Raw genomic sequence first — 26,528 nt, forward strand, 5'->3', positions numbered from 1 at the left:
CCAACACTGAAATCCAATTATTTTGCAATTTCACAGATTTGGAATTCGGCGATTCTGCAAACTATGGTGCACACCACATTTGATGTTTTCTTGAATGGCAGCAATTGGTTGCGTGGGAGTGCTGAAGATCGCTCACCATTTTTAGTGGGCCACAGTATTGTGGACCTCGCTGCACCTTTTAAACACGCAACTATGTACGTGAACGACGTGCATCGCCAAATTGTGCAGACATTTTGTAAATTCCAGCAGGTATGAAATTCTCCGTTAAAAGAAAATTTGTGATAATTTTTGATGGGGTCACTAAGTGCAGGTTTAGGGGGGGGGGGGGTCAAAAGGTCATGCCCGGAAGGGGTAGTTGAAAATCTATGGGTCTTGGGCATAAAAGGCCTTGCTGTAACCAAACCAATCATCATACGAAAATACGCCATTTGTGTCTGTCCATCTGTCTGATGATTTTTTGATGCCAATACATTCCGTCCTTACTTATCCAATCTCAACCAAACTTGACAGGATGACCAAGGATTACATAATGAAGGTTGTAGCACATTCATTTGCCCCCCCCTCCCCAAGGGGGTTTTCTCCCCCAAGCGCGTTTTCTCCCCCGATCGGGTTTTCCCCACCATTGCTGTCAATGGGTTGCGTGTTGAGGTGAATAGCTGTATTAAGTTAGCTTTATCGTGGCGTTTTTCCAAAGACGTTTTGAAGAACAAAATTGATAATCGCATATTATTAATGTTATGACAAAACAATATCAATACTAATAATGTCCCACTTCCCCAAGCGTTTTTCCTGCAGTGATAACGTGTATAAATAAATAGCTTATAGTTATAATGGCGTTTCCGTGGGAGCAACGGCTTCTACAGGGTTAAAATATTATAAACCACAAACACGTATGCTTAGCTTTTAAACAGTCGCTAATGCTCTTCATAATACGAAATGAAGAAATTTGGAGGAATCCCGACATCCATGAAGTGTAAGGTTTACTTACAGAACTGAGCGAAAATCTACAGTACTCTATATACCCCACACATGTTGGGTTAATAACATGGCCCTTTCTACCACTACTGTGGCATTTTTCGTAGCGAACTTTTGAAACTCGCTCCTGCTGTCTAATACGAAACAAAAGGAGGAAGACCGGGATGTGCTCATTTACCAAGCAGCTAGCTAGCGCTTGCCAAGCCAGTCGTTCCTTATCGGTTTTGAATGGCTTGCTTGCTCGAATGCTCAAACAACTTGGCGATCTCTCCACAAGAAACTTGGTAAATGAACACACACCCAAGGTTATTGAGACCCGTCCATAGATCGACTGTAATCTATCTACCCCAAAGAGGAATGATGGGGAGTGAGAAGGAATAAAATTCCCTTTCTGCAACTCCCGTAGTGTGCGGGTGCACTAGTGATCATAAATGAATCAAAATGACATAAATTGAAGAGTATTATTTGACAAAGTTTTTCATAATCAAAGGATATTAGATGGATCCACAGGTTTTCGGATTAACCCCTTAGTTTCGAATTTGCGATATGAGCAGAATCGCGAAATTGACAAAAAATTGAGTTTTTTTTCCACAATAGTACTTCCGCACAACCTATATGATCAAAACAGGAGTAAATGTTGATAACATGTACAGTGCGTTCAGAAAGTATTCGGACCCCTTCACTTTTTCACATTTTGTTATGTTGCAGCCTTCTGCTGAAATCGTTTAAATTCATTTTTTCCCTCATCAATCTACACTCAATACCCCATAATGACAAAGAGAAAACAGGATTTTAGAAAGTTTTGCAAATTTATTAAAAAGAAAAAACTGAAATATCACATTTACATAAGTATTCAAACCCTTTACGATGACACTTGAAATTTAGCTCAAGTGCCTCCCATTTCTCTTGATCATCATTGAGATGTTTCTACACCTTGATTGGAGTCCACCTGTGGTAAATTCAATTGATTGGACATGATTTGGAAATGCACACACCTGTCTATATAAGATCTCACAGCTGACAATGCATATCAGAGCAAAAACCAAGCCATGAGGTCGAAGGAACTACCTGCAGAGCTCAGAGACAGGATTGTGTCGAGGCACAGATTTGGGGAAGCCTACAAAAAATTTCTGCTGCATTGAAGGTTCCCAAGAGCACAGTGGCCTCCATAATTCTTAAATGGAAGAAGTTTGGAACAACCAGGACTCTTCCTAGAGCTTGCCGCCCGGCCAAACTGAGCAATCGGGGGAGAAGGGCCTTGGTAAGAGAGGAGACCAAGAACCCGATGGTCACTCTGACTGAGCAGCAGAGATCCTGTGTGGAGATGGGAGAAACTTCCAGAAGGACAACCATCACTGCAACACCCCACCGATCTGGGCTTTATGGCAGAGTGGCCAGATGGAAGCCAAACAGTTCAATCTTGGTTTCATCAGACCACAGAATCTTGTTTCTCACAGTCTGAGAGTCCTTTAGGTGTTTTTTTGCAAACTCCAAGGGGGCTTTCATGTGTCTTTCACTGAGGAGAGGCTTGAAGGGGTGAAGAGTGAAGGGGTCTGAAACTAGCTCGATGACTCATTTCAGCGACCGACGCGGATTTCCTCATAATTGGGATATACGATGTTTCAAGGGAAGTAAGCTTAGAGGAGCTCTGGATGCAGAAGCAAAATGTCTTCATACTGTGACATACCATATAAAAGTTCCGAACAAGTCAACACACACACATGCAACAACCTCGTCATTACGATCAGCTTATGCAATCACCGGCTGTGATACTGTCAGTTATATTTTCCATTGTGGAAAAAAAACATGCATTGAAAGTGGCCTTGGCTTGCGACGAACTCCTTGAACCTGTAACACAGTATGGAATGCCAGGTGAAAGCATGGAAATATCAGAACCCATCACAGAGTCACCATGTAAATATATCTTTGCATTATATGGGGAAAAAGGATTTCTCTGGATCTATGTATGTGTCATCTTTTCCAAACCCAAAAAATTTTGAGCTCCAATCATTGCCACCGACCAGTGATGCATTTCAGTCGCATATCATGAAGGCCATGTTTCAGTTTTTAATTTGGAAACGTGCAGTGCAAAGCTGCCAAATCCAATGTTGCGTGATCCCACGGATTTTGGCAGGAATACAAAGAAGGAATACTTGTTAGCTACTTTAATGACCAAACCATCCAAACCAGGTTTGATGTCTACAAAAGGCAAATGCCATAAAGACAAATGTAGATCACATTGCCCTTGAAGGAGTGTCATGTACCATGGATTGTACCTGCTGCAGAGATCCACTGCTGTGTACACTTGCTAAAGAGAAGAATGATGACATTTTATGAACACAGACATGCACACCCCATACTCCGATTCATCATTCCTCATCGTAACTCTCGCCTAATATTGGTATGATGTAACAGCAACACACAACAACATGCATTTTAAGGCCATTTTCCATGCTGGAGCAGGGGTTAGCCTTGCGGTCCCCATGACAATCTTCTCCATTTTGCCCTATTTTCTGCATCTCTCCTTGTTAACCCCCTTGCCCGCATTTCTTCTTCGACCATCTTTAGTCAAGTCTTTCTCGGTCTTCCCCGTCCTCTACTTCCTTCTACATTCATTTCCATCATTCTTCTCAACCAGTCACTTTCATCCTTCCTCAACATATGACCAAACCATCTCAACCTGTTCCTCTTCACAGCATCAATCACAGGCTTTATTCCCATCATCTTTCGCAATTCATCATTTGTCTTCCTCTCTGTCAACGATTTTTTTTATTTTTTTTTGTATACAAGATCGAGGCTCGTGAAAGAGCGAACATTAATCACACAGAAAGACAGACACATAAAACAAATAACATCGGGAGCGGTAGACAAGATGGGGAGAGAGGGGGAAGGACACAAACACAACATTTGAGAGCAGGGACCGAGAGACATGGAGACATCGAGAGAACTGTGGGAGGGAGAGGGCTTTGGGGGGGAGGCATGGGAAGGGGGGAGGGGGGGGGTGGGAGAGGTATAAAACATATGGATACTGCCAGGACTTCCAGGAAAGAAGTTGGAATTTCAAACAAGGTGGATGTGGGGTGAATTAGTGGGGGTAGAAAAGATCAAGGTTTTGGATGGGGGAAGATAAGAGATGGTGGTGAACAGCTGTTTTAAAGACCTGGAGGGAGGAGTGTGATTGAAGTGAGTGTGGGAGTTTGTTCCAGAGGCGGGAGAAAAGAGGAATGAAAGAGTGAAGGTGAGCAGAGAGCCGAGATTTCGGCAGTTTAACCATCAGAGGGTGGCTGGCAGATCTTGTGCGACCTGTAGGAATATTTGGGGGACAGAGCACAGAGAGAGCTGGGGGAGCAAGGCCGGAGAGGAGTCGGTAGAAGACAGAAAGACTACCTACCTGCCTGCGGTGAGTGAGTGAAAGGCCCTCAGAGATAGCTTCATCGCGGGAGATTCCAATGATTCTGAAAGCTTTGGATTCAACAGCGTGAAGGCGAGCCAGGTGTGAGGCAGGAGCACCAGCCCATAGGGGAGAACAGTATTCCATTGAGCTGCGGATGAAAGCCTTGTATGTGGTGAGGAGCTCAGGTGTGCCTAGGAAGGACTTTGCACGACGGAGGATGCCCAGTCGGCGACTGGCTTTGGAGGCCAGCTTGGAAATGTGGTTTTCCCAAGAAAGATCATGGCAGATAGTGAGACCCAAAAGCTTGAGCGACAGAACTTCTTGGAGAGGATTGTTGAGAAAGTAGATGGGAGGGTTGTCCAGTCGATCTTTTCGGAGAGACATAGTAAGAGTGTGAGATTTGTCAGGATTGAAAGACATGTTCCACTTGTTTGACCAGTCTGTGATTTTGTCCAGGTCTTCAGAGAGTGAGGAGGCTGCAGACTGATACTGCTGCAGTGAGGAGGCTGCAGTGAGGAGGCTGCAGGATACTCCGCACATCCACCGAACCATTCACATTTCCACCCTTTACAGCCTTAGTTGCTGCTCTATGTTCATTACCCATGTCTCGCTCCCATAAATCATAACACTTCTCACACATGCAGCATACACCTTTCCCTTCAGCTTCAACGACACTCCCCTCCTCGTCAGCACGCCACTCAGTTCCCGAAACTTCTTCCATGCACATCTCACTCTAGAAACCGTTGCCGAGTCTGATCCACCTTCTCCTTTCAGCATGTCTCCGAGGTAGCAAATTGTTTTCACACCTTCCAGCTTCACGCCGTCTCCAAGATCCAACTCAACATTTCCTCCATCTGCAGCTCCCTCTGTGCACACCTTACATTTGAATGTAGCTGCCACACTGGTTAATGACCCTCTCAGACCACTACATTTTTGATGAACCGACTCAGCGCACATTGTATATTGAATGGAGTTCACTCCGACACCCTTCCTGCACACAGCACATGGCCACTTCCCAGTTCTTTCCACCTCACCACATGCTTTACCACTTGCCATCACCTTCGTTTTTCCGATATTCACCTTCAGACCTTTTGTCTCCATACATTCCTTCCACTTGTCCATCTTTTCCTTCAGTCCATCCATACTTTCAGCAATCAACACCAGATCATCTGCATACAACAACTCCCATGGTAAACCCTCCTTTACGTTCTGAGCCAGCACCTCCATCACAGCTACAAATAGTAGTGGACTTGGTAACGACCCCTGATGCACTCCCACCTTCACCTCAAACTCACCACTGTTCCCGTCCTTCGTCCTTACAGCTGTGCGCGCTCTTTTGTACATTGCCATCACTACTCTGATCAACCATTCCTCCACTCCTAACTTCCTCAATGCCCATGTCAATACTTTGCGTGGAACCCGATCGAATGCTTTCTCCAGATCAACAAACCCAAGAAACAACTTCTTCCTCTTCTCCATATACTTCTGTTACATATTTATGTGAATGTATGTGAATTACTATTCAGGTCTTTGCTTATCAATGTGGACTCGATTAAAGGTTGTTGTGATTAAAGGGTCAGGAGCCCTTCTGGGAAAAAGGAGACCGGAAACGGAAGAAGAAAAGACACGAGGTCCTGGAGAAGCGACGATTCCTCTTCTTCCTCGCCGAGCTCGGACGCGAGCGGTATCGATTGAGCAACGTAACAGAATCGGCGTTTAAAAGCCCGTCTGGCGAGAGGAGTTACCGGGACGTGTAACTACCCTTTGACACGTCAAGTCGCCGTGGGTTCGTGCACGGAACCAAGCAGCTGGCACAGTTCGCCTCACCGTCTACAAGGCCGCGTACGGGTCGCACCTTGGGCCGCGCGCGCTGGGCAAGCCGCGTGTTGCTTTGCCTGCTTTGCTGTACCCGCTTTGCTTGGCCAGGAGGTGCGCGCTGCAGCCGTTGTTCCCGGTACGGGACGTGCCCGGTGAAAGAACGTCAGGAAGGGTCCGTTCAACCACCCACGTGCGGAGATCGAACTACCGGAGTACGGAGACATTGAGAGAGACATTGACCATGGAGGGAGTCGGGAGTGGGGCTCACGTGAGGAATGTATAAGATGGCCATCTTAGAGTTATTATAGATGAGTTTACATCTTTGTACTATTGATTGCTGATTGTGGATGGTTGTTGATTGCTCGGGGAATATATCATTGATTATTCCGGATCCTTGGTGTGGGGTTTCTTATTGGTTGGAATTCAGATTTATGCGTTACGAAAGAGCATAAATAATAGATCTTTCTGGCGGAGTTCCTCTCACGGTCCGGGGGTCACCGAGACCAGGTAGTCACCGGGAGGACCACGTAACACTTCTCCTGCAACTGCCTCACAATAAAAAGCATGTCTGTCGTTCCTCTTCCTGGCATACTTCATTGGTATGATGGCGGCGGTATGAGAGTGGTTCCTCTTCATTGGTATGATGTAAAGTATATGAAAATACCAATTGAATTTCTTGGTATTGTAACATGCTGTTGTGGTGGCAAATTCAGATGAGGACGAGGGAGGATTTTAAATTTTGTATGGGGGAAATTTCTGAATGAGTGAGTTTTCATGTACATGCACGTAATTGCAGCTACAATGATACCAATAACCTTTTGATGAGTAAACTTGGTTATTCTGAAAATCCTTCTTATTATCAACCTGTAATAATCCTCGATATTGTATGGACATGATATGACCAACGTTACGGTATCGACAGTGTTTTTTTTTTTTTTTTTTTTTTTTTTTTTTTAAATACAAGATCGAGGCTCGTGAAAGAGCTAACATTAATCACACAAAAAGACAAACCGACACACAAAACACAAAAAACAAGGGGAGCGGCAGACAAGATGGGGAGAGAGGGGGAAGGACACAAAAGAGAGGGGGAAGAGGGGGAAGGACACAAACACAACATTTGAGAGCAGGGACATCGGGAGGACTTGGGGGGAGGTGGGAGAGGATTAAAACATATGAACACTGCAAGGACTCTGGGGTGAATTACCGGGGGTAGAAAAGATCAAGGTTTTCGATGGGGGACGATAAGAGATGGTGGTGAACAGCTGTTTTAAAGACCTGGAGGGAGGAGTGGGATTGAAGGGAGTGGGGGAGTTTGTTCCAGAGGCGGGAGAAAAGGGGAATGAAAGAGTGAAGGTGAGCAGAGAGCCTAGACTTTGGCAGTTTAACCATAAGAGGGTTGCAGGCAGATCTTGTGCGACCTGAAGGAATATTGGGGGGACAGAGCACAGAGAGAGCTGGGGGAGCAAGGCCGGAGAGGAGTCGGTAGAAGACAGAAAGACCACCAACCTGCCTGCGGTGAGTGAGTGAAAGGCCCTCGGCGTTGACTACATCGCAGGAGATTCCAATGATTCTGAAAGCTTTGGCCTCAACAGCGTGAAGCCGAGCAAGGTGTGAGGCAGGAGCACCAGCCCAGAGGGGGGAACAGTATTCCATTGAGCTGCGGATGAAAGCCTTGTATGTGGTGAGGAGCTCAGGTGTGCCAAGGAAGGACTTCGCACGACGGAGGATGCCCAGTCGGCGACTGGCTTTGGAGGCCAGCTTGGAAATGTGGTTTTCCCAAGAAAGATCATGGCAGATAGTGAGACCCAAAAGCTTGAGCGACAGAACTTCTTGGAGAGGATTGTTGAGAAAGTAGATGGGAGGGTTGTCCAGTCGGTCCTTTCGGAGAGACATTGTAAGAGTGTGAGATTTGTCAGGATTGAAAGACATGTTCCACTTGTTTGACCAGTCTGTGATTTTGTCCAGGTCTGCAGAGAGTGAGGAGGCTGCAGACTGCCGATCTGAGGGATGAGGAATGGAGCGACAGAGAGTAGAGTCGTCAGCAAAGAAAGAAAATGTTAATTGATGATGTACATGAAGGATCCATTTATGCAACAAAAACATGTGAATTAAATGTAACTTCTTTCTCAGTTACATGCATATGTTAGGACACGAGTTACATTGAAAATTTTTCATGATTTTTCAATAACCCGGGGATCGGCGGAAGTTAGTAAATGAACACTAAGGTTTAATGTGAAATATCCAGAAGGGGTTAATATAATAAGGAACTAAAGAGTGAAATATGTAGAAATTGATCAATTTATGCATTTTATTAACATTTACTCCTGTGCTGATCAACCTGGTGTTGGCTTAGCAGTTCGGGTGCCGGCTTGGGATCCTAGGATCCTGGGTTCAAATCCCGGTCGATCGCTGAATTAACGCCAGGGGGGGTTGACTCAGCCTGTCATCCTTCTGAGGTCGGCAAATTGAGGACCAGTTCAAATTGAGTACCCTGTGTGTTGCAAGAGGCGACTAACAGTGTGGGTGGCAGGAAGGGCATCCGGCCATAAAACATTGCTTCAAAAAGGGACCACAGTGCCAGAAAAAGGCCAACCCCTGCTCTGCGGGGAAAAATGGCTGCTAAAGGCGGCTCTATTACTCCTGTTCTGATCATGTAGGTTGTGCAGAATCACTATTGTGAAAAAAAACTCAATTTTTGCCAATTTTGCGATTCTGCTCATAGACACTTATAAGGAGTTAATCCTAAAACCTGTGGACCCATATAACATCCTTTGTTTATTAAAAACGTTGTCATATAATACTCTTAAATTTGTCATTTGATTCATTGGTTTCGTTACAGCAAAGCTATTTGTACCCAAGACCCCAAGATTTTCACCTACCCTTTCTGAGCCATGACCTTTTGACCCCTAAATCTGCATCAAAAACACATTCCCTACCAACTTGTAGCCCCCCTAAACCCCTTATAATATCTACAATGTTGTTGGTATACAGCAATGGGAACATTATGAAACAATCAATAATATATCCTCTATCCCTAATTTCGTCATGTGGCAAAGTTATAAATCTAGCTCGATGACAACTTTCGCAAAATGGACCGTGACCGAGCAGGTCTCCCTAAACGTGCTCCGTGGTCCAATCTACCAGAAAACACACAAAAAGTATGTTCTTTCTTGACTACCCCTCCTAGATTCGGATCCTTGGGACCCCTACTGCTCATAAGTAAACATCTATAGATAAACCGAAATTATATCGGTGGAGTTAGAAAGTTAGATTGCATTGCCAAGGTTGACTGACTGAATGGACAGACACAGCTGATGCTGCAGAGCTACTGATGTGGAGCCATGGCCAACGTTGCGGACCCACCATTTGGAGAGGTTCTGGACTGGAAGGGTAGAAACATCCATGAAGAATGGAACTCAACTGATGATCAGTCAATCACCTTAAAATGACTATAGTCCTTATTTTAGGTATACAACTATGTAAAGCTTTGTAATATCATATACATTTAAGCACACGCGCACACACACACACACACACACACACACACACACACACACACACACACACACACACACACACACACACACACACACACACACACAAAGTATTCAGACCCTTTCACTTTTTCCACATTTTGTTATGTTGCAGCCTTATGCTGAAATCGTTTAAATTCATTTTTCCCCTCATCAATCTACACTCAATACCCCATAATGACAAAGAGAAAACAGGATTTTAGAAAATCATGCAAATTTATTAAAAAGAAGACTGAAATATCACATTGACATAAGTATTCAGACCGTTTGCGATGACACTTGAAATTTAACTCAGGTGCCTCCCATTTCTCTTGATCATCATTGAGATGTTTCTACACCTTGATTGGAGTCCACCTGTGGTAAATTCAATTGATTGGACGTGATTTGGAAAGGCACACACCTGTCTATATAAGGTCTCACATCTGACAATGCATATCAGAGCAAAAAACCAAGCCATGAGGTCGAAGGAATTGCCTGCAGAGCTCAGAGACAGGATTGTGTCGAGGCACAGATCTGGGGAAGCCCACAAAAAAAAATTCTGCTGCATTGAAGGTTCCCAAGAGCACAGTGGCCTCCATAATTCTTAAATGGAAGTAGTTTGGAACAACCAGGACTCTTCCTAGAGCTGGCCGCCCAGCCAAACTGAGCAATCGGGGGAGAGGGGCCTTGGTAATAGAGGTGACCAAGAACCCGATGGTCACTCTGACTGAGCAGCAGAGATCCTGTGTGGAGATGGGAGAAACTTCCAGAAAGACAACCATCACTGCAACACTCCACCGATCTGGGCTTTATGGCAGAGTGGCTAGACGGAAGTCTGTCCTCAGTGAAAGACACATGAAAACCCACTTGGAGTTTGCAAAAAAACACCCAACGGACTCTCAGATTGTGAGAAACAAGATTCTGTGACGAAGCTCTGGGCGTGGCCTGCCAGTTACGATCCTTTGAGGCTGAGTCTAGCCGTCCTTCGGGAATGTTCGGCTGGGTGGGGTTTACTTGCCGGCCATAATGTCCGGGTACTGTCGGCGATTATGGTTGTTGTAATGGCGGCCCTTTTTAGTTGTCATAAAACATAAGGGAAAATCACAGGGGCAATTACATACTGGGAATTATTAGTATTACGCCCTATAACTAATCAACACAAAAGCCATGCCCCTTATGGCGACATGCAAACACTCTTACCCTGCCAGGTTCCCTACTTATGTACATCGAGGGTCTTCTTCTTTTTGTCACATGGTCCATGCTAATCTATACATTCCTATCTCCACTACGGTATTTCATCCCTACCACCACAAACGTAACATTAAGTACTTATTTCTTTCCTTTCTCATCTGTGCATTATCTCAGGCACCTTCTGAGCAAGGAAGCTGATATTTGGACATGACAATGACCAAGTGATTTCACTATAAAGGGTATTTTTGATTTATTGATTCAGCAATTTATCGATGAATTATTTAATTATTCGATAAATGAATTCTTTTTTCTTTTTTTAGTTACAGAAGCAGATGAAATGGTGATGGTTTAGGTATTCTATTAGCCAATTGATTACTAATTAAATTATTTTTCCATTATTATTTATTTATTTTCATTATTAAGGACTTATTTATTTTCTTTCTCATCTGGGCAATATCTCAGGCACCTTTTGAGCTAGAAAGCTGATATTCGGACATGACAGTGACCAAGTGATGTGGCTATAAAGGATATTTTTGATTTCTTGATTAATCAATTGATCGATTTATTATTTGATTAATCTATTCATAATTTTTTATGAATAGATTAATTTTTCAATTAATGGCCTATTTAATTAATTTTCAAAAAGTTGCCGCTTCGGATGAAACACTGGTGGTTGAGGTATGTTATTAGCCAATTGATTAAGAAATTATTTTACGATTGTCATCCACTACTCACAATAAGTTAGGGATATTGTGGGATTGAGTTTATTTTTTTTTATAGGGGTTAGGGTTATGGTATTGAAATCAAGAATGCTGTGTTTTTTCACACTCATTAATAACCATAGAATTAGGACCAACAACTTTTTTCAACATAATTAATACACAAAATCAACCACACCGAAGAACCTGCCAATATCCCTAACTTATTGTGATTAGTGTTTATTGATTTTAATTATGCAATCAATCAATCAATTATTGTACACTTCTCCCTCCCAATACCGTCTCTATGTGCTGCATGGTGGTATCCCCCCTGGCAATGCCGCACGTAAGAGGATGTTATTTATTTGGCATGGGGGGCGGCGTACTTTGAATTTATCTGTACTTGTTTGTCTGTTTCTTTGTGAACAGGATATCTCAAACAGTTGTGGATGGATTCAGCCGAAATTTGGAGAGGTTGGGTATGTGACGAGGATTAAATGATTAGATTTTGGTGAAGATCCGGATCTGGATCAGAGAATTTCAAAAAGTGATTCTTCAACATTGAGAGATAGGGAAAAAACGATAAAAACAGAATATCTCAAAAGGGTGTGGATGGATTCGGACAAAACTTGGTGGATATGTTGGGTGTGTGACAAGAAAGAATTGATTCGATTTTGGTGAAGATCTAAATATGGATTCGGATACAATAATGTATATTTATTTTTCAAGTGATTCTTCACTATTGAGAGATAGGGCTAAAGCGATACATAACATATTTCAAAACGTTATGGACGGATTATGACAAAACGTGGTGGATGAGTTGGTTATGTGACAAGAACAAGCCGATTAGAGTTTGGTTCAGGTCCGAATCCAGATCTGGCCTATCAGTGGGATACAAAACAAACTGTTCAGCCTTGTGGAGGTATGCGCTCTACTGAATGCCTTTCTCGTTTCCTTTATATACACAAAGAATTAAGTTAAGCACCCCTACACAACGAATTAAGGTAAGCACCCCCTAATATATATTCTTTGTGTATATGTATACATTGGCATATATTCTAAGGTATGTGAGATCAAATAATGATTGGTATGACATTAGCAATTATCCATTGATGAAATTGAGTGATCAAAGTGAAAAAAAGTGATTGGTTGAGTCAGTGATCCGATCACGTGGGTCCTACACACGTTATTGACGCAAAGATCGCTAGAGGTCTTCTCAGAACAATGACTGTACGTTAGAAAACATAAACGTCATCCACACTGTCCGTGATGGACCTATAGCTCCATACTTAAATTGAGGTGAAAATATGCCTAAAATTCCCAAAAAATTTCACCTTAAATTATTCAGAATAAAATATTGAAAACGGCATGATTGTTATGTTTTTATGTGACCATAATATCACTTCTCCAGAAAATATAGCAATATCATGGGTATATTACACTGTTTTGACGACAACAAACTTGTAATGTGCGAGGTTGTAAAAAAACGGGGGGGGTGCTTAACTTAATTCTTTGTGTATATTAGTGTTGGTGATTGCATTTTGTTTCAAAGACAGATGACAGGAGTCCACGACACCTCTTCTTGTTGTGAAAAATGGCACGCAAAGAATATACTCGTCTTCTTTATTTACTTTGTCCCACACAAAAAAGGAATTAAATACAAAATATAAATAATAATAACCATCAAGAACGTGACAAAAGGAACAAATAATATCAGATTTTTTTCCGACAATCAAAAACAAACTGAGCAACAACACCCAAAAGGGAATGTGAGTGTTACGACGTGGAGTTAATCAACACTGTTACAAGAAACCTTAACATTGGAAAAACAGTTCCTTAAGAGACGATCTATTCTTTTACAAATTCTGGGAGAGGAAGGGGATGGATAGTGAGGAAGTTTTCAGATATGCATCTGCTGTGCGTACCAAGGGAAGATGTTTAAACAAATGCATGAACCATGAAGGTTAACAAATCATTTCCTATTCTTTCTTTAATGAAGTCTACAGAGTCAATAAGATCTTTGCATACCAAACTACTTTGCAGTTTGACAGCCCTTAATGCCATGTGCCAACATCAATGACAATACGACTATAAAAACAATCAATCAAACCCATTGTGACAGCCGTGGATGCATGTTGTGTTTGATCCTAGTCGGTTGCTCCCTCTCCCACTCCTTCCCCCGCCTCCACCTCCACCACCACAACTTCCCCCCACCCCTTGTGCCCCCTCCCCCTCCCGGTGACCTCCATCTCACCCCATATCAGCTGCAGGGCAACCTACACCTAGATGATGTATTCAGGATGTGTGAACAAAATGCCTGCGGAGGAACGAAAGTTTGCACTCAGATTCCATTTCTCCAGAAGTAAGGTGTAGTCATTAAACTTCTGCTTGGTTAATGTGATTTAAAGGAATCCTTATTCATTCCTGAGATGATAAAGATAGAGCAGACTGTTAGTTTAAAAGGAATAATGAGTGAATTAATTAGTTTATTCTTTGTTTCTACCTGTTACCTGCTTGAGGTCTACTTTTTTTAAAGAAGGATACCAACCATAGCACCCTTACCGTCCACACTGCAGTAGATATGATTGCAACCTTCAAGTTAATTTTGACACCCACTAAATGACCATCAATTTGTGGTGACATAAGCAAGAGTTTCTGAAGGAAAATCACAGTCCCGATGCATACATTTGAAGAAGCACATGCTGCACATATAAAGATGGGGAAAATTGAGGATGGGGAGTGAGAAGGAATAAAATTCCATTTTTGCCGATGCAATATGTAGATGACCCCAAGCAGAAAACCAGGTCTGAAAATCTTAGCACAAGCTAAAAGCAGCAATGGCAACATTCCCCCTTAAAACAAAACAGGTAGGATAGGTCACAGTGGACCCACCATAGGTGTCGTTTGGACCCACATTCAGACGTCCAAAGGGGCGAGTCCTCAGCTGAACGGCTGGAAGACGAGGTTGGTAATTTTATTGCACACGATGAGCCAGCACGTGATCCCGACACCACCTGTGCAAAAACATGAGAAAATCTGTTTACGTCACTGTTGGTTAAACAGAATGAAACATCATCCTTGTGTAGGGATTCATTTGGCGGTCAGAATATTTATCCAATCAAAACAAAGCTTAGAGGCACAACATTTTCCTGGCTTGGGAGTGTTAGAAACTTTTCAGTTGGCCTGGCCAGCCAAGACGTAGTATGGCCAAATTGGAGTTGAACCTGAAATAAGTTATGCCTAAAACATGTTTGGTATCATTGGAAGCTCAATTTAATGTAGATCAAGAAAATGGTATGTGCCTCATTTGGGCAAAAAAAAAGTTAACTCCATATCAAGAAAGGAGCATCTAACACAAAATGAGCTCTAACTCCGAACTATCCTAAACCTCAACTTACTCCAAAACTACTGGCTTTTTTGTCGAACATATTGTACAAAAGTTGTGCACTGATGACACCTTTCAATCGATGTAACATTTTTGAGGTCCCGGGAGCCTGCGACCGAGCAGTGGGCCCGAGGAGAATCCAACATTTGTTTGAAAATGCCGAAAAATGGTGTTTTCTTGCACGAGTTTTACAGGGCTAGAAAATTATGCTTACAATGTGATCTTTTAATATGATGTAGCTGATAAAAATTGCAATCTGGAGTATATCAACAGTCTTATTGTCGTGTTTGTTCCATCCATTATTTTTACGAATTTCATCTTTACCTTCTCCATTTCATGACATTTTGCAATGAGTGGCATGGAAGCTGCTGCTCAATCATCTTCATCGGCATCGAGCGCCATTCACGTAATCAACGGTGAACATTGTGCGAAGTGCCAACGGCCAGAAACGAATTCGGACAAACTACAAAATGTTCAGCAGAGGGGAATACAGACCATATTATATCAGTTGAAGACAATATCCTACATAAATCTCTCAGAAACAAGGTCGGAAAGGGTACCTGTAAATAGGGGCAATATCACTGGGCACTCACCCTGGTAGAGCACCCCCCCCCACCCCCCCAACCACTCCACTGTAGACCCCTTTAGGGCCCGATTTTTAGCTCACCTGGAACGAAGTTCCGGGGAGCTTTTGGGATGGCGCTCGTCCGTCCGTCAGTCGGTAAACACTTGCAAATTCTTCTCCGAAACCGCTGAAGGTATTGCGACCAAACTTGGCACAAATGATATTTGTTATGTTGTGACTAAAGTTTGTTCACAGCATTTAAAAAATCTGGGTCGAAGGGGGTCTACCGGGGTCAAAGTGGATCCAGATTTGACCCCCCAAAATAGGAATTTGCTTTTTTCTCAGAAACTACACACACAATTTCGATGAAACCTGACCACAACCTTCATCACCCAAGATGTACCAAAGTGTGTTCACGGCATTGGTACATCACGTTCATGTATTACATGGTACATGTATTTGTAAAATAGTCATTTTCTGCTTTTCGTTCCTTTTCTGCTTTCAAATCCAACTCTTTTCACATTTCCTGGCTCTGCAGTTGCATCTCCATTTTCTGGAGCTCCATGTTTCATTTTTCCTCTGGTAACCAATCCAATGCTACCTCTTCCCATTTTCTCTCTCCCACTAAATATTCTACCACCAACGTCTGAATCTCTGCCTTCTTCATATTAACTCGGACCTCCAAGTTACAGTATTTGGCCAAAGTCCTAAGTTCCGATCTTTTTAACGCCAGGAACTGTGCCTCGTTCGGGGACATCACAAAATTTTCTACATCAAACACCATTGTGACTATTAGTTAGCAATCCTGTTAACCTTCACACAAAAATTGTCAAATTTGGGAATGTTAGGGAATTCTATCCCGGACAACGAGCCCCCAATTTCTCTATCGTGTTCCTCCCCGAACCCCAGTTATGGTGCACCTCAGAGTCTCGAGAGGGAACGCGGCAGAAAGATTTGTTATTTTGCGTGTTCTAATAAACCATGGTAAAACCACACCAATGCAATTGTAGAGCAAAACAAGTAACTGTATTAAGAACTCTCAAATACACAATAATAACACGATTAAAGAAATTACAATGAAAATGTCACTTGCATCAAACGAACAATACATGTGATAGAACCATCATTCCCCCAATGCTCTCAAAGCAATAAACTCACGATACGACAAACGTGAGTGGAATGTAACATTCACCAAAGTCTGTGCACTAATCCCCACGCTGGTTGAAGGATGAAGTCGTGCAGAATGACGAGAACAGGCAGGTATCGGCACGGCGGCGGATGAGGAGTTACGAGGTGAGAGGTCGATATGGGAATTGAGCCAATATGTAAACCAACGGCAATCAACACGATGATGTCGATTTGGGAATCCCAATGACAAAACAAGATGCACCAAGCGGACAGACTCTTCGAGGACAAAATGGCGGATCAACCTGTAATGGAGGCGCTGGCTCCCTCCAACAATAACTCACCCTTGGTGATAAAACCTGAGACGCAGGTTTAATTGCAATCACAATAGAAGACGATGTCGCGGGCAATCCCTTTCACGGGAAGCCTCAACTCATTCGCGACCAATATCAAAAAGGTCCGCTCGCAGCCTCGATACGATTCACGGCTGTATCTCTCTCATGGCTGTCTCTCCCCCAAGCTCCTACTCTCTCTTCTTCCTGCTTCTTTGCCGCATTTTTTCTTTTTCCTCCAGAAACATTTCTTTTTACCTTTTACGAAAGTCATCTCCATTTCACACAAATATCTTCACAACAATATACCCGAAACTAAAAATCCTACAAGTATACAATAACAACAAAGGCGGAAGTCACGGATCCATAACACTTCCATTTAAAGCTTGAATTTAAAGCATTTAAAGTTGATTTTACATCCTCTCAAAAGGAAACTCTTCCTGCTTGAACACATCAAATAGGAAGAATTCCGAGACAAGTACAACAACAACAACAGCATGCATTTTAAGGCCATTTTCGCTGCGAGAGTGGGGGTTAGCCCTGCGGTCCCCATGACAATCTTCTACATTTTGCCCTATTTTCTGCATCTCCCCTTGTTAACCCCCTTGCCCGCGTTTCTTCTTCCACCATATTTAGCCAAGTCTTTCTTGGTCTTCCCCGTCCTCTACTTCCTTCTACATTCATTTCCATCACTCTTCTCAACCAGTCACTTTCATCCTTCCTCAACACATGACCCTACCATCTCAAACTGTTTCTCTTCACAGCATCCATCACAGGCTCTATTCCCATCATCTTTCGCAATTCATCATTTGTCTTCCTCTCTCTCAACGATACTCCACACATCCACCGAACCATTCACATTTCCACCCTTTCCAGCCTTCGTTGCTGCTCTACATTCATTACCCATGTCTCGCTCCCATAAATCATAACACTTCTCACACATGCAGCATACACCTTTCCCTTCAGCTTCAACGACACTCCCCTCATCAGCACGCCACTCAGTTCCTGAAACTTCTTCCATGCACATCTCACTCAAGCAACCATTGCGGAGTCTGATCCACATTCGCCATTCAGCATGTCTCCGGGGTAGCAAAATGTTTTCACACCTTCCAGCTTCACGCTGTCTCCAAGATCCAACTCAACATTTCCTCCATCTGCAGCTCCCTCTGTGCACACCTTACGTTTGAATGTAGCTGCCACACTGGTCAATGACCCTCTCAGACCACTACATTTTTGATGAACCTACTCAGCGCACATTGTACATTGAATGGAGTTCACTCCGACACCCTTCCTGCACACAGCACACGGCCACTTCCCAGTTCTTTCCACCTCACCACATGCTTTACCACTTGCCATCACCTTCGTCTTTCCGATATTCACCTTCAGACCTTTTGTCTCCATACATTCCTTCCACTTGTTCATCTTTTCCTTCAGTCCATCCATACTTCCCGCAATCAACACCAGATCATCTGCATACAACAACTCCCACGGTAAACCCTCCTTTTCGTTCTGAGCCAGCACATCCATCACAGCTACAAATAGTAGTGGTCTTAGTACCGACCCCTTATGCACTCCCACCTTCACCTCAAACTCACCACTGTTCCCGTCCTTCATCCTTACAGCTGTGCGTGCTCTTTTGTACATTGCCATTACTACTCTGATCAACCATTCCTCCACTCCTAACTTCCTCAATGCCCATGCCACTACTTCGCGTGGAACCCCATTGAATGCTTTCTCCAGATCAACAAACCCAAGAAACAACTTCTTCCTCTTCTCCATGTACTTCTCCTGCAACTACCTTACAATAAAAAGCACGTCTGTCGTTCCGCTTCCTGGCATAAATCCAAACTGCATTTTGTCGATCGTCAATTTCTTCCTTATCCTCCTCTCTAACACCCTTTCCAATACCTTCATTCCATGCTCCAATAACTTTATCGCTCGAAACGAGCCACAGTCCAGAGGGTCACCTTTCCCCTTGTACAAAGGGACGAGGGTACTCAGTTCCCAATCCACTGGAATGCGGCCTTCTTTCACCACCAGATTACAGATCTCTGTCATTCTCTTCACACCCCAACTTCCTGCTGCCTTCAACATATCTCCCACAACTCCCGTCGGCCCTCCCGCTTTTCTACTCTTCATTGCTTTTATCGCTTCCTCAACTTCCTTCTCAGTTATCTTCTCTGCCGGTCCTAAAACTGGGTTACTCTCTATGTTGCCATCCCATTCATTTTCTGCATTCAACAGCATTTCCATATATCTCTTCCATCTTCCTTTAATTCCATCTGGATCCACAACGATTTGTCCCACTTCATCCTTCAAGCAACTCAACCCCATCACATCACACCTCTCTTTCGCTATCTGCTTTGCAATCCTGAATACCGCTCTCTGACCCTCTTCCGAATCCAAGCGTTTTCTGAACATTTTCCTACATGCCTCCTGCGCCTTTGCTAGCTCTTTCTTTGCAGCCTTCCTGGCTGCCTTATAACTTTCATGCTCTGCTGTTTCTGCTCCCGTACCCTTCACCTTCTGCCACTGCTTGAACTTCTTCCTCTTCTCGTCAATCCTCTTTCCAACTTCATCATCCCACCACCATGTTTCCGAGTGCCTCGGTGGTCCTTTTGTCCATCCACATACCTCACCAAGGGCTCCCAACAGACTATCTTTCATTGACATCCAACCACTTTCAAGCTCAACCACATCATTCTCTACCCTACTCAGCCTCTCTTTTAATGCCTCCCTTACTGTCACCTCTTTCAACCTCCACACCTTCATTCTCGGTTGGTACCTCACCCGCCGAGCTCTCCTCGCACCTTTCACCCTTATGTCGCAGACAACCAAGTGGGTGCTTCCGAGACAAGTACACTAGCACTAAAATATTTCGCATCCTCAATCAACATCGCAACTCGACATGCAGTGGCGTGGAGATAAACCAGCGTCTTCTACTCACCAGGAACCCCCGTAGGAAAGGCAACAAGCTTCTCCAGTGGTGAAAGCCACTTTGCGGGCAAAATGGCTACAGGGTCAGAGTAGTAAAGCCAGATGAGGATAATCATCACAACAGCCTAAAGAGGAAAAAAAAGGATTAGACTTTCAGCTAGAAATTGACCACCAAGGAGGCGGGTGCTTCACCTCAACGTCAACCCATCTACAAATTGTAAATGAATAGCCAAAGTTTCTTGTACTTGAAACAAGAGCGATGTTAATTTGTGGAATCCGATATAAACTACTCATTTATGTTGCAAACTTGCTGTAGCAATTGCAGTGATAGGTTTATGAATGGATGTTATCATGAAGAGTATCGTCGGCATGAGGAACTGAATGAATGAATGAATGATCGTTTTAAGGCCATTTTCCCCGCAAGAGCGGGGGTTAGCTTTGCGGGCCCCATGAAAATCATGGTTCCCTGTTTGAGGCAATGTTTTTATTGCTGTGGTCTGTGATCTACAAATGAAATGTCACTCAAGGCTGAATGCAAAATCTCGATATGAACATATATCGTTTTGTGCCGTACCCAATGTGAGTGTGCATTACAAATCCCACCGGTTTACAGTATTATGACAGTATCTCTGTAGGAAAAGCTTGTATAATGTCATATTTGAGGTCATGGCCGTCTCTCTGGCCATGTCTCATGCTGTCGATAGTCTGGCATTGCGCCTTGCTCTCCAAACTTTCTGCTTATGGTATCCAAGGCCAACTCCATGTATGCCTTACTGACTTCCACTCTCGTAGACAACATGTGGCACTCAAAGGAATCTTTTCATCTCCTCTCCCCGTCAAGGCTGGAGTGCCCCAAGGTAGTGTTCTGGGCCTAGCCCTATTCCTCATCTTCATAAACGATCTCACAGACTCTCTGGAAAATCCCCTTTATCTATTTGTTTATGACTGCACCTTCTGCCGTGACATCCTCACCCTTCAGGCAGGCAGGCAGGCTGAGCCGCTTCCCACTCTTCAGACCTTGATTAAAGAAAACAAGACCGATAGTCTAACAACGGTGTAGCCGGACTTGGATCTGTTGAGTGGAGGATCTGCTGTGTTCCCCTGTCATGTGACCAGATCCTCAGCTCTGATAGGTGGATGTTAGTGAGGGACATACATACATACATACGTGCATACACTGGACAGACAGCCAAACACTGTTCCAGACGGCAATGCCCTACGGGCTACGCTATAAAAACATGGCTGCCGAACCAAGTGACTGATGACGTCATCAATTTTTGATGATAAGTGATTATTCACCATTGAGTGATCGGGCTAAAACCGATACATAGCATGATATCTCGAAAAGTTATGGACGGATTTGTTAACATATGTTATTCCCCATGGGGAGTACTTTACAATGAGTCACCTTTCATTTCTTTCCAATGGAGCGGTTTCGAAGATATAGAGGTGCAAAGTTTTTCGGGTTTTCCAAGATGGTCCTCGTACCACGTGACCTATGATGTCACAATTATCATTTAAAAATTTATGCAGGAGGAAGTGCTCCAATGGTGAAATTGTGTCAATTGGACCAACGTTTGCAAAGAAAACGAATTTTAAAAGGAATAAACCCGCAAAAAGCCGGCAGAAGGGACATACATATATACACTGGACGGACAGACAAAAGCTGTTCCAGACGGAATTGCCCTATGGGCTATACCGTAAAAATCACAATCTGATCAAACACTTGGAATAGGTCTTTCAATCATGACAAACAACACACTCTCAATCTCTCTCTGAAAGTACCATCTGCCCCCACCCCCACATCTACTTTCTTAGAAATCCTCTTGAGAAAGTTCAGTCATTCAAACCTGGGTCTTTCTATGAAACATGATCTTTCTTTGGCAAACTACATTTCAAATTTGGTCTCTAAAGCCAGCCGCCGACTGGGCATCCTCCATCGTACAAAGTCCTTCCTTGACAAACCTGAACTCCTCCTCACCTGCAAGGTCTTCATCCGCAGCTTGATGGAGTACTGCTCTCCCCTGTCTATTACTTCACAATCGCAGACAGGTCACCTTTATGGTCTAGCACCCTCTGCTCCTTTCATTCTTAACAACCCCCCCTCCCAACCTCCAGATTTTTGCAGGGTGCATGCAGTCTGCCATAAACCCCCTTTTGATGAAACTATCTAAATCCAAGAACATTGCTCACCTCTCCTCATTTGTTCGTCCGTTTCCTGTCTGTGGAATCAACTTCCACATTCTCTTCAATCTCACTCTTCCCTCCAGGTATTCAAGATGGCTCTTCACCACCATCTCGGATAATCCTTAATCCAACACCATGATCTTTTCTACCCTCATTAACCCCCCCCCCCCCCCCCCATCTTCTTCCAAATTTCCAGTTTTTCCTTCCTGAGAGTTTCTTTCTGTATCCATCCTGTCCACCCCATTCCTCCACATACCCATTGTTTTGGCCAAGTCTGCCTCTATTTTGTCCTTCAACTTCACTGTTAAGTGTTTTCCCCCCTCTCTGTACTGATCCCTTTGTAATGTTGATCCTGATACATTAAATGTTGGAGCTCTTCCAAGACCCTTGACTCTGTATACAAAAAAAAAAAAAAATCACAAACTACTTGGCCAATTTAATGGCTTGGCCAATGTTGGAGAGGAGGATAAGGAAGAAAGTGAAGATTGACGAAATGCAGTTTGGATTTATGCCAGGAAGAGGAACGACAGATGCGCTTTTTATTGTGAGGTAGTTGCAGGAGACGTATATGGAGAAGAGGAAGAAGTTGTTTCTTGGGTTTGTTGATCTGGAGAAAGCATTCGATAGGGTTCCACGTGAAGTAGTGACATGGGCATTGAAGAAGTTAGGAGTGGAGGAATGGTTGATCAGAGTAGTGATGGCAATGTACAAAAGAGCGCGCACAGCTGTAAGGACGAAGGACGGGAACAGTGGTGAGTTTGAGGTGAAGGTGGGAGTGCATCTGGGGGTCGCTACTAAGTCCACCACTATTTGTAGCTGTGATGGAGGTGCTGGCTCAGAACGTAAAGGAGGGTTTACCGTGGGAGTTGTTGTATGCAGATGATCTGGTGTTGATTGCAGAAAGTATGGATGAACTGAAGGAGAAGATGAACAAGTGGAAGGAATGTATGGAGACAAAAGGTCTGAAGGTGAATATCGGAAAAACAAAGGTGATGGCAAGTGGTAAAGCATGTGGTGAGGTGGAAAGAACTGGGAAGTGGCCATGTGCTGTGTGCAGGAAGGGTGTCGGAGTGAACTCCATTCAGTGTACAATGTGCGCTGAGTGGGTTCATCAAAAATGCAGTGGTCTGAGAGGGTCAATAACCAGTGTGGCAGCTACATTCAAATGTAAGGTGTGCACAGAGGGAGCTGCAGATGGAGGAAATGTTGAGTTGAATCTTGGAGATGGCGTGAAGTTGGAAGGTGTGAAAACATTTTGCTACCTCGGAGACATGCTGAATGGAGAAGGTGGATCAGACTCGGCAACGGTTGCTTGAGTGAGATGTGCATGGAATAAGTTTCGGGAACTGAGTGGCGTGCTGACGAGGAGGGGAGTGTCGTTGAAGCTGAAGGGAAAGGTGTATGCTGCATGTGTGAGAAGTGTTATGATTTATGGGAGTGAGACATGGGTAATGAATGCAGAGCAGCAACGAAGGCTGGAAAGGGTGGAAATGCGAATGGTTCGGTGGATGTGTGGAGTATCGTTGAGAGAGAGGAAGACAAATGATGAATTGGGAAAGATTATGGGAATAGAGCATGTGATTGATGCTGTGAAGAGAAACAGGTTGAGATGGTTTGGTCATGTGTTGAGGAAGGATGAAAGTGACTGGTTGAGAAGAGTGATGGAAATAAATGTAGAAGGAAGTAGAGGATGGGGAAGACCGAGAAAGACTTGGCTAAAGATGGTCGAAGAAGAAATGCGGGCAAGGGGGTTAACAAGGAGAGATGCAGAAAATAGAGCAAAATGGAGAAGATTGTCATGGGGACCGCAAGGCTAACCCCCGCTCTTGCAGGGAAAATGGCCTTAAAATGCCTGTTGTTGTTGTTGTGTACTTGGCCAATTTACATCCATACTCTGTATTTTATGCACTCCTAAGCTGCTGGATGAAATAAGTTTAAATGTGCTGATTGTACTCTGATATGTACGAGAACATTTTACTAAGTTAGGATGGCCATCTCCAATTTAGATTTTTACTTTTATGTTAAAGTGTGGAATTACCACAAGTGGGGGAATGATCATACCTGCCAATGCACTGTTGAACATCATAACTTGCAACTGGATGTTATGGCTAAAAAAAGAATTAAGCTTCTGGAAGTTGAACGAATCATTCTAAAATACACCAATTCTCAGTGTTATCGTTTAATGAAAACTAGTCATCAGAGATGTGAGGGGGGGGGGGGGGGGGGGGTATGCATAGGGTATGCACGAGAATATTCTACTTAGTTAGAATGGCCACCTCCAACTTAAAGTTTCCCCCCCCCCACACTTGCCGCTCCCATAGGGAGTAGATGCTTATAGTTGGTATTAATTAAACAATGTGCAAGTAACGTGTCCATACCAGGCAAGTTGACATTACATTTGAATTAACACGGCCTGAACCGATTTAAACGTCACGATTTTCAGATAGGAATACTGTAATATGGCGAGTTGCTAAAATGTTTAGCAGCAAGCAACAACACAGTGTCATTTCATTAATGCATCATTCTACCTACGATATAGCCAGCAATCGAAGAAAATGGCGCTTACAGCGAATCTGATAAGGTTCACACCTGGAGGATGTAAAAGGAAATTGTTACGATCCACTTGATTGATGTAAGCTGTGTAGTTCGAGCTTGTACTGTTAAAAGAAATGCAGATTAAGGAAAATGCATCGTTAGCATATGGACATCTATCTATAATTCCATTAATCTCTGTGTGTATGTGTGTGTGTATGTGTGTGTGTGTGTATGCGACAACGATTTCTCGACAACTACCGGTCCGATATACTTGAAACTTGCCAGGTATATTGCTGGGGACCCGAGGATGTGCCTTTTCAAGGTTTGAAATTAATCGGACAAGTACTTACCGAGCTATGGCGATTTAGCCGTTCGCCGTTCGCTTTGGCGTTGCGAATGGACCAAACCATTGCATGTAAATAGAGGGGGGGGTTCTGTGGTCGTTGCGAATGGACCAAACCATTCATGTAAATAGAGGGGGGGGGTTCTGTGGTCGTTACTGCCACGTGGTTTCAAAGTTTTTTTTTGTTGTTGTTGTTTGCACGCATGTTTTTTTGCACCCACGTACGGGCACGCCCTAGGATGTTTACACACACACACCCCTACACAAAATTTTTTTTTTTTTTTTTTTTGGCAAGGAACGGGCACCCACGTACGGGCACGTCCTAGCTTATATATAGTACGGGCATGCCCTAGTATTAATCAATAAAAGCACTTGGGTGATTCCATGATATACCGTTATGTATTTAGCATTTTCTAGATATATTCGTGTGCTACTCTATGTTCCCTCTTCTTCTTCTTCTTCTTCTTCTTCTTCTTCAAGTAAGATATATAATCTTGTAGTGCGATACCTGCTGAAGTATATGGGAAAAGAAGTACAGAAAACCACAGATGGGCTGGACAGACAGACGGCGAGCAACCCTATAGTCTCCCTCCCCTCCCCCCGGATAGGGCTTCAATAACCAACTTCCCAAGGTATACATGGGTGATACTGGAATGGTAGAGTCCATACTTCCTCCAGGCTGAACAGTTTACATTTTGTATCCCACCAATAGGCCGGATGTGGATTCGGACCTGAACCAAAATCTAATCGGCTTGTTATTTTGTCACTTATCCAACTCATCCACCTAGTTTTGTCATCATCCATCCACAACTTTTTGTGACATAATGCTATATATCGTTTTTGGCCTCATCTCCGATTGGTGAATAATCATTTGGAAAAATAAAAAAATTCTCGAATCCAGATTCAGATCTTCACCAAAATCTAATCAAAATTCATCCTCATCACACATCCAACCTTTCGACCAAGTTTCGTCCGAATCCATCCACATCTTTTTGAGATATCCTGCCATATATCGTGGTGGAGGCTTCAGTGGTGGAGGTAATAATGAATCCAAGAAATGATAATGCAGAGCCTTGTCAGGGTATTTAGATTATGAAAAGTCAGAGAATTAACCATCTATATGAAAGGAGATCTGCATGTGGAGTCACTCGCTGTCGCTGTCTTATTCCCCAAGGGGAGTACTTGACAATGAGCCATGTTTCTTTTATTTCCATGGAGCGGTTTTGGAGATATGGAGGTGCAAAGTTTTTCAGTTTTTCCAAGATGGCACCTGTACCACGTGACCTATGACATCATCATTATCATTAACATATTCTACAGGAGGAGGCACCCCTATGATCAAAATTTTGTCCATCGGACCAACAGTTTCAGAGAAAAATTGTTTTCATCATACTGATCCCGGTTTCTTCATACTGGTCCCGGTGTGTACCCCGGTTTAGAATAGGTACACTGTATCCCTGCGCATCGTAAGAGGCGACCAAGGGTTGGCGTCAGGAAGGGCATCCGGCCATAAAAACATTGCCTCAAACAG

General features: G+C 43.6%; 1 protein-coding gene across 4 annotated transcripts in view; it reads right to left on the reverse strand.

The window, feature by feature from the left end:
- Window positions 1-1,769: 1,769 nt before the first annotated feature.
- Window positions 1,770-26,528, reverse strand: part of GET1 (guided entry of tail-anchored proteins factor 1) — a 28,663-nt gene continuing 3,904 nt past the window's right edge. The window contains exons 3-6 of one of the 4 annotated variants that reach the window (XM_068136004.2): window positions 24,709-24,776; window positions 19,943-20,057; window positions 14,481-14,602; window positions 1,770-2,823 (exon numbers count right to left, since the gene is read on the reverse strand). In XM_068136004.2, the coding sequence (XP_067992105.1) occupies window positions 14,529-14,602; window positions 19,943-20,057; window positions 24,709-24,776 (257 nt within the window). In that variant the 3' untranslated portion in view covers window positions 1,770-2,823; window positions 14,481-14,528. Of the gene's footprint in view, window positions 2,824-13,197; window positions 14,603-19,942; window positions 20,058-24,708; window positions 24,777-26,528 lie in introns of those variants that run through there. The other 3 variants (XM_068136005.2, XM_068136002.2, XM_068136001.2) reach the window with 3 other exon arrangements.

Source organism: Myxine glutinosa, chromosome 14 (assembly GCF_964187855.1).
Source record: "Myxine glutinosa chromosome 14, kmMyxGlut1.1, whole genome shotgun sequence".
In the NCBI taxonomy this organism is placed as follows: domain Eukaryota; kingdom Metazoa; phylum Chordata; class Myxini; order Myxiniformes; family Myxinidae; genus Myxine; species Myxine glutinosa.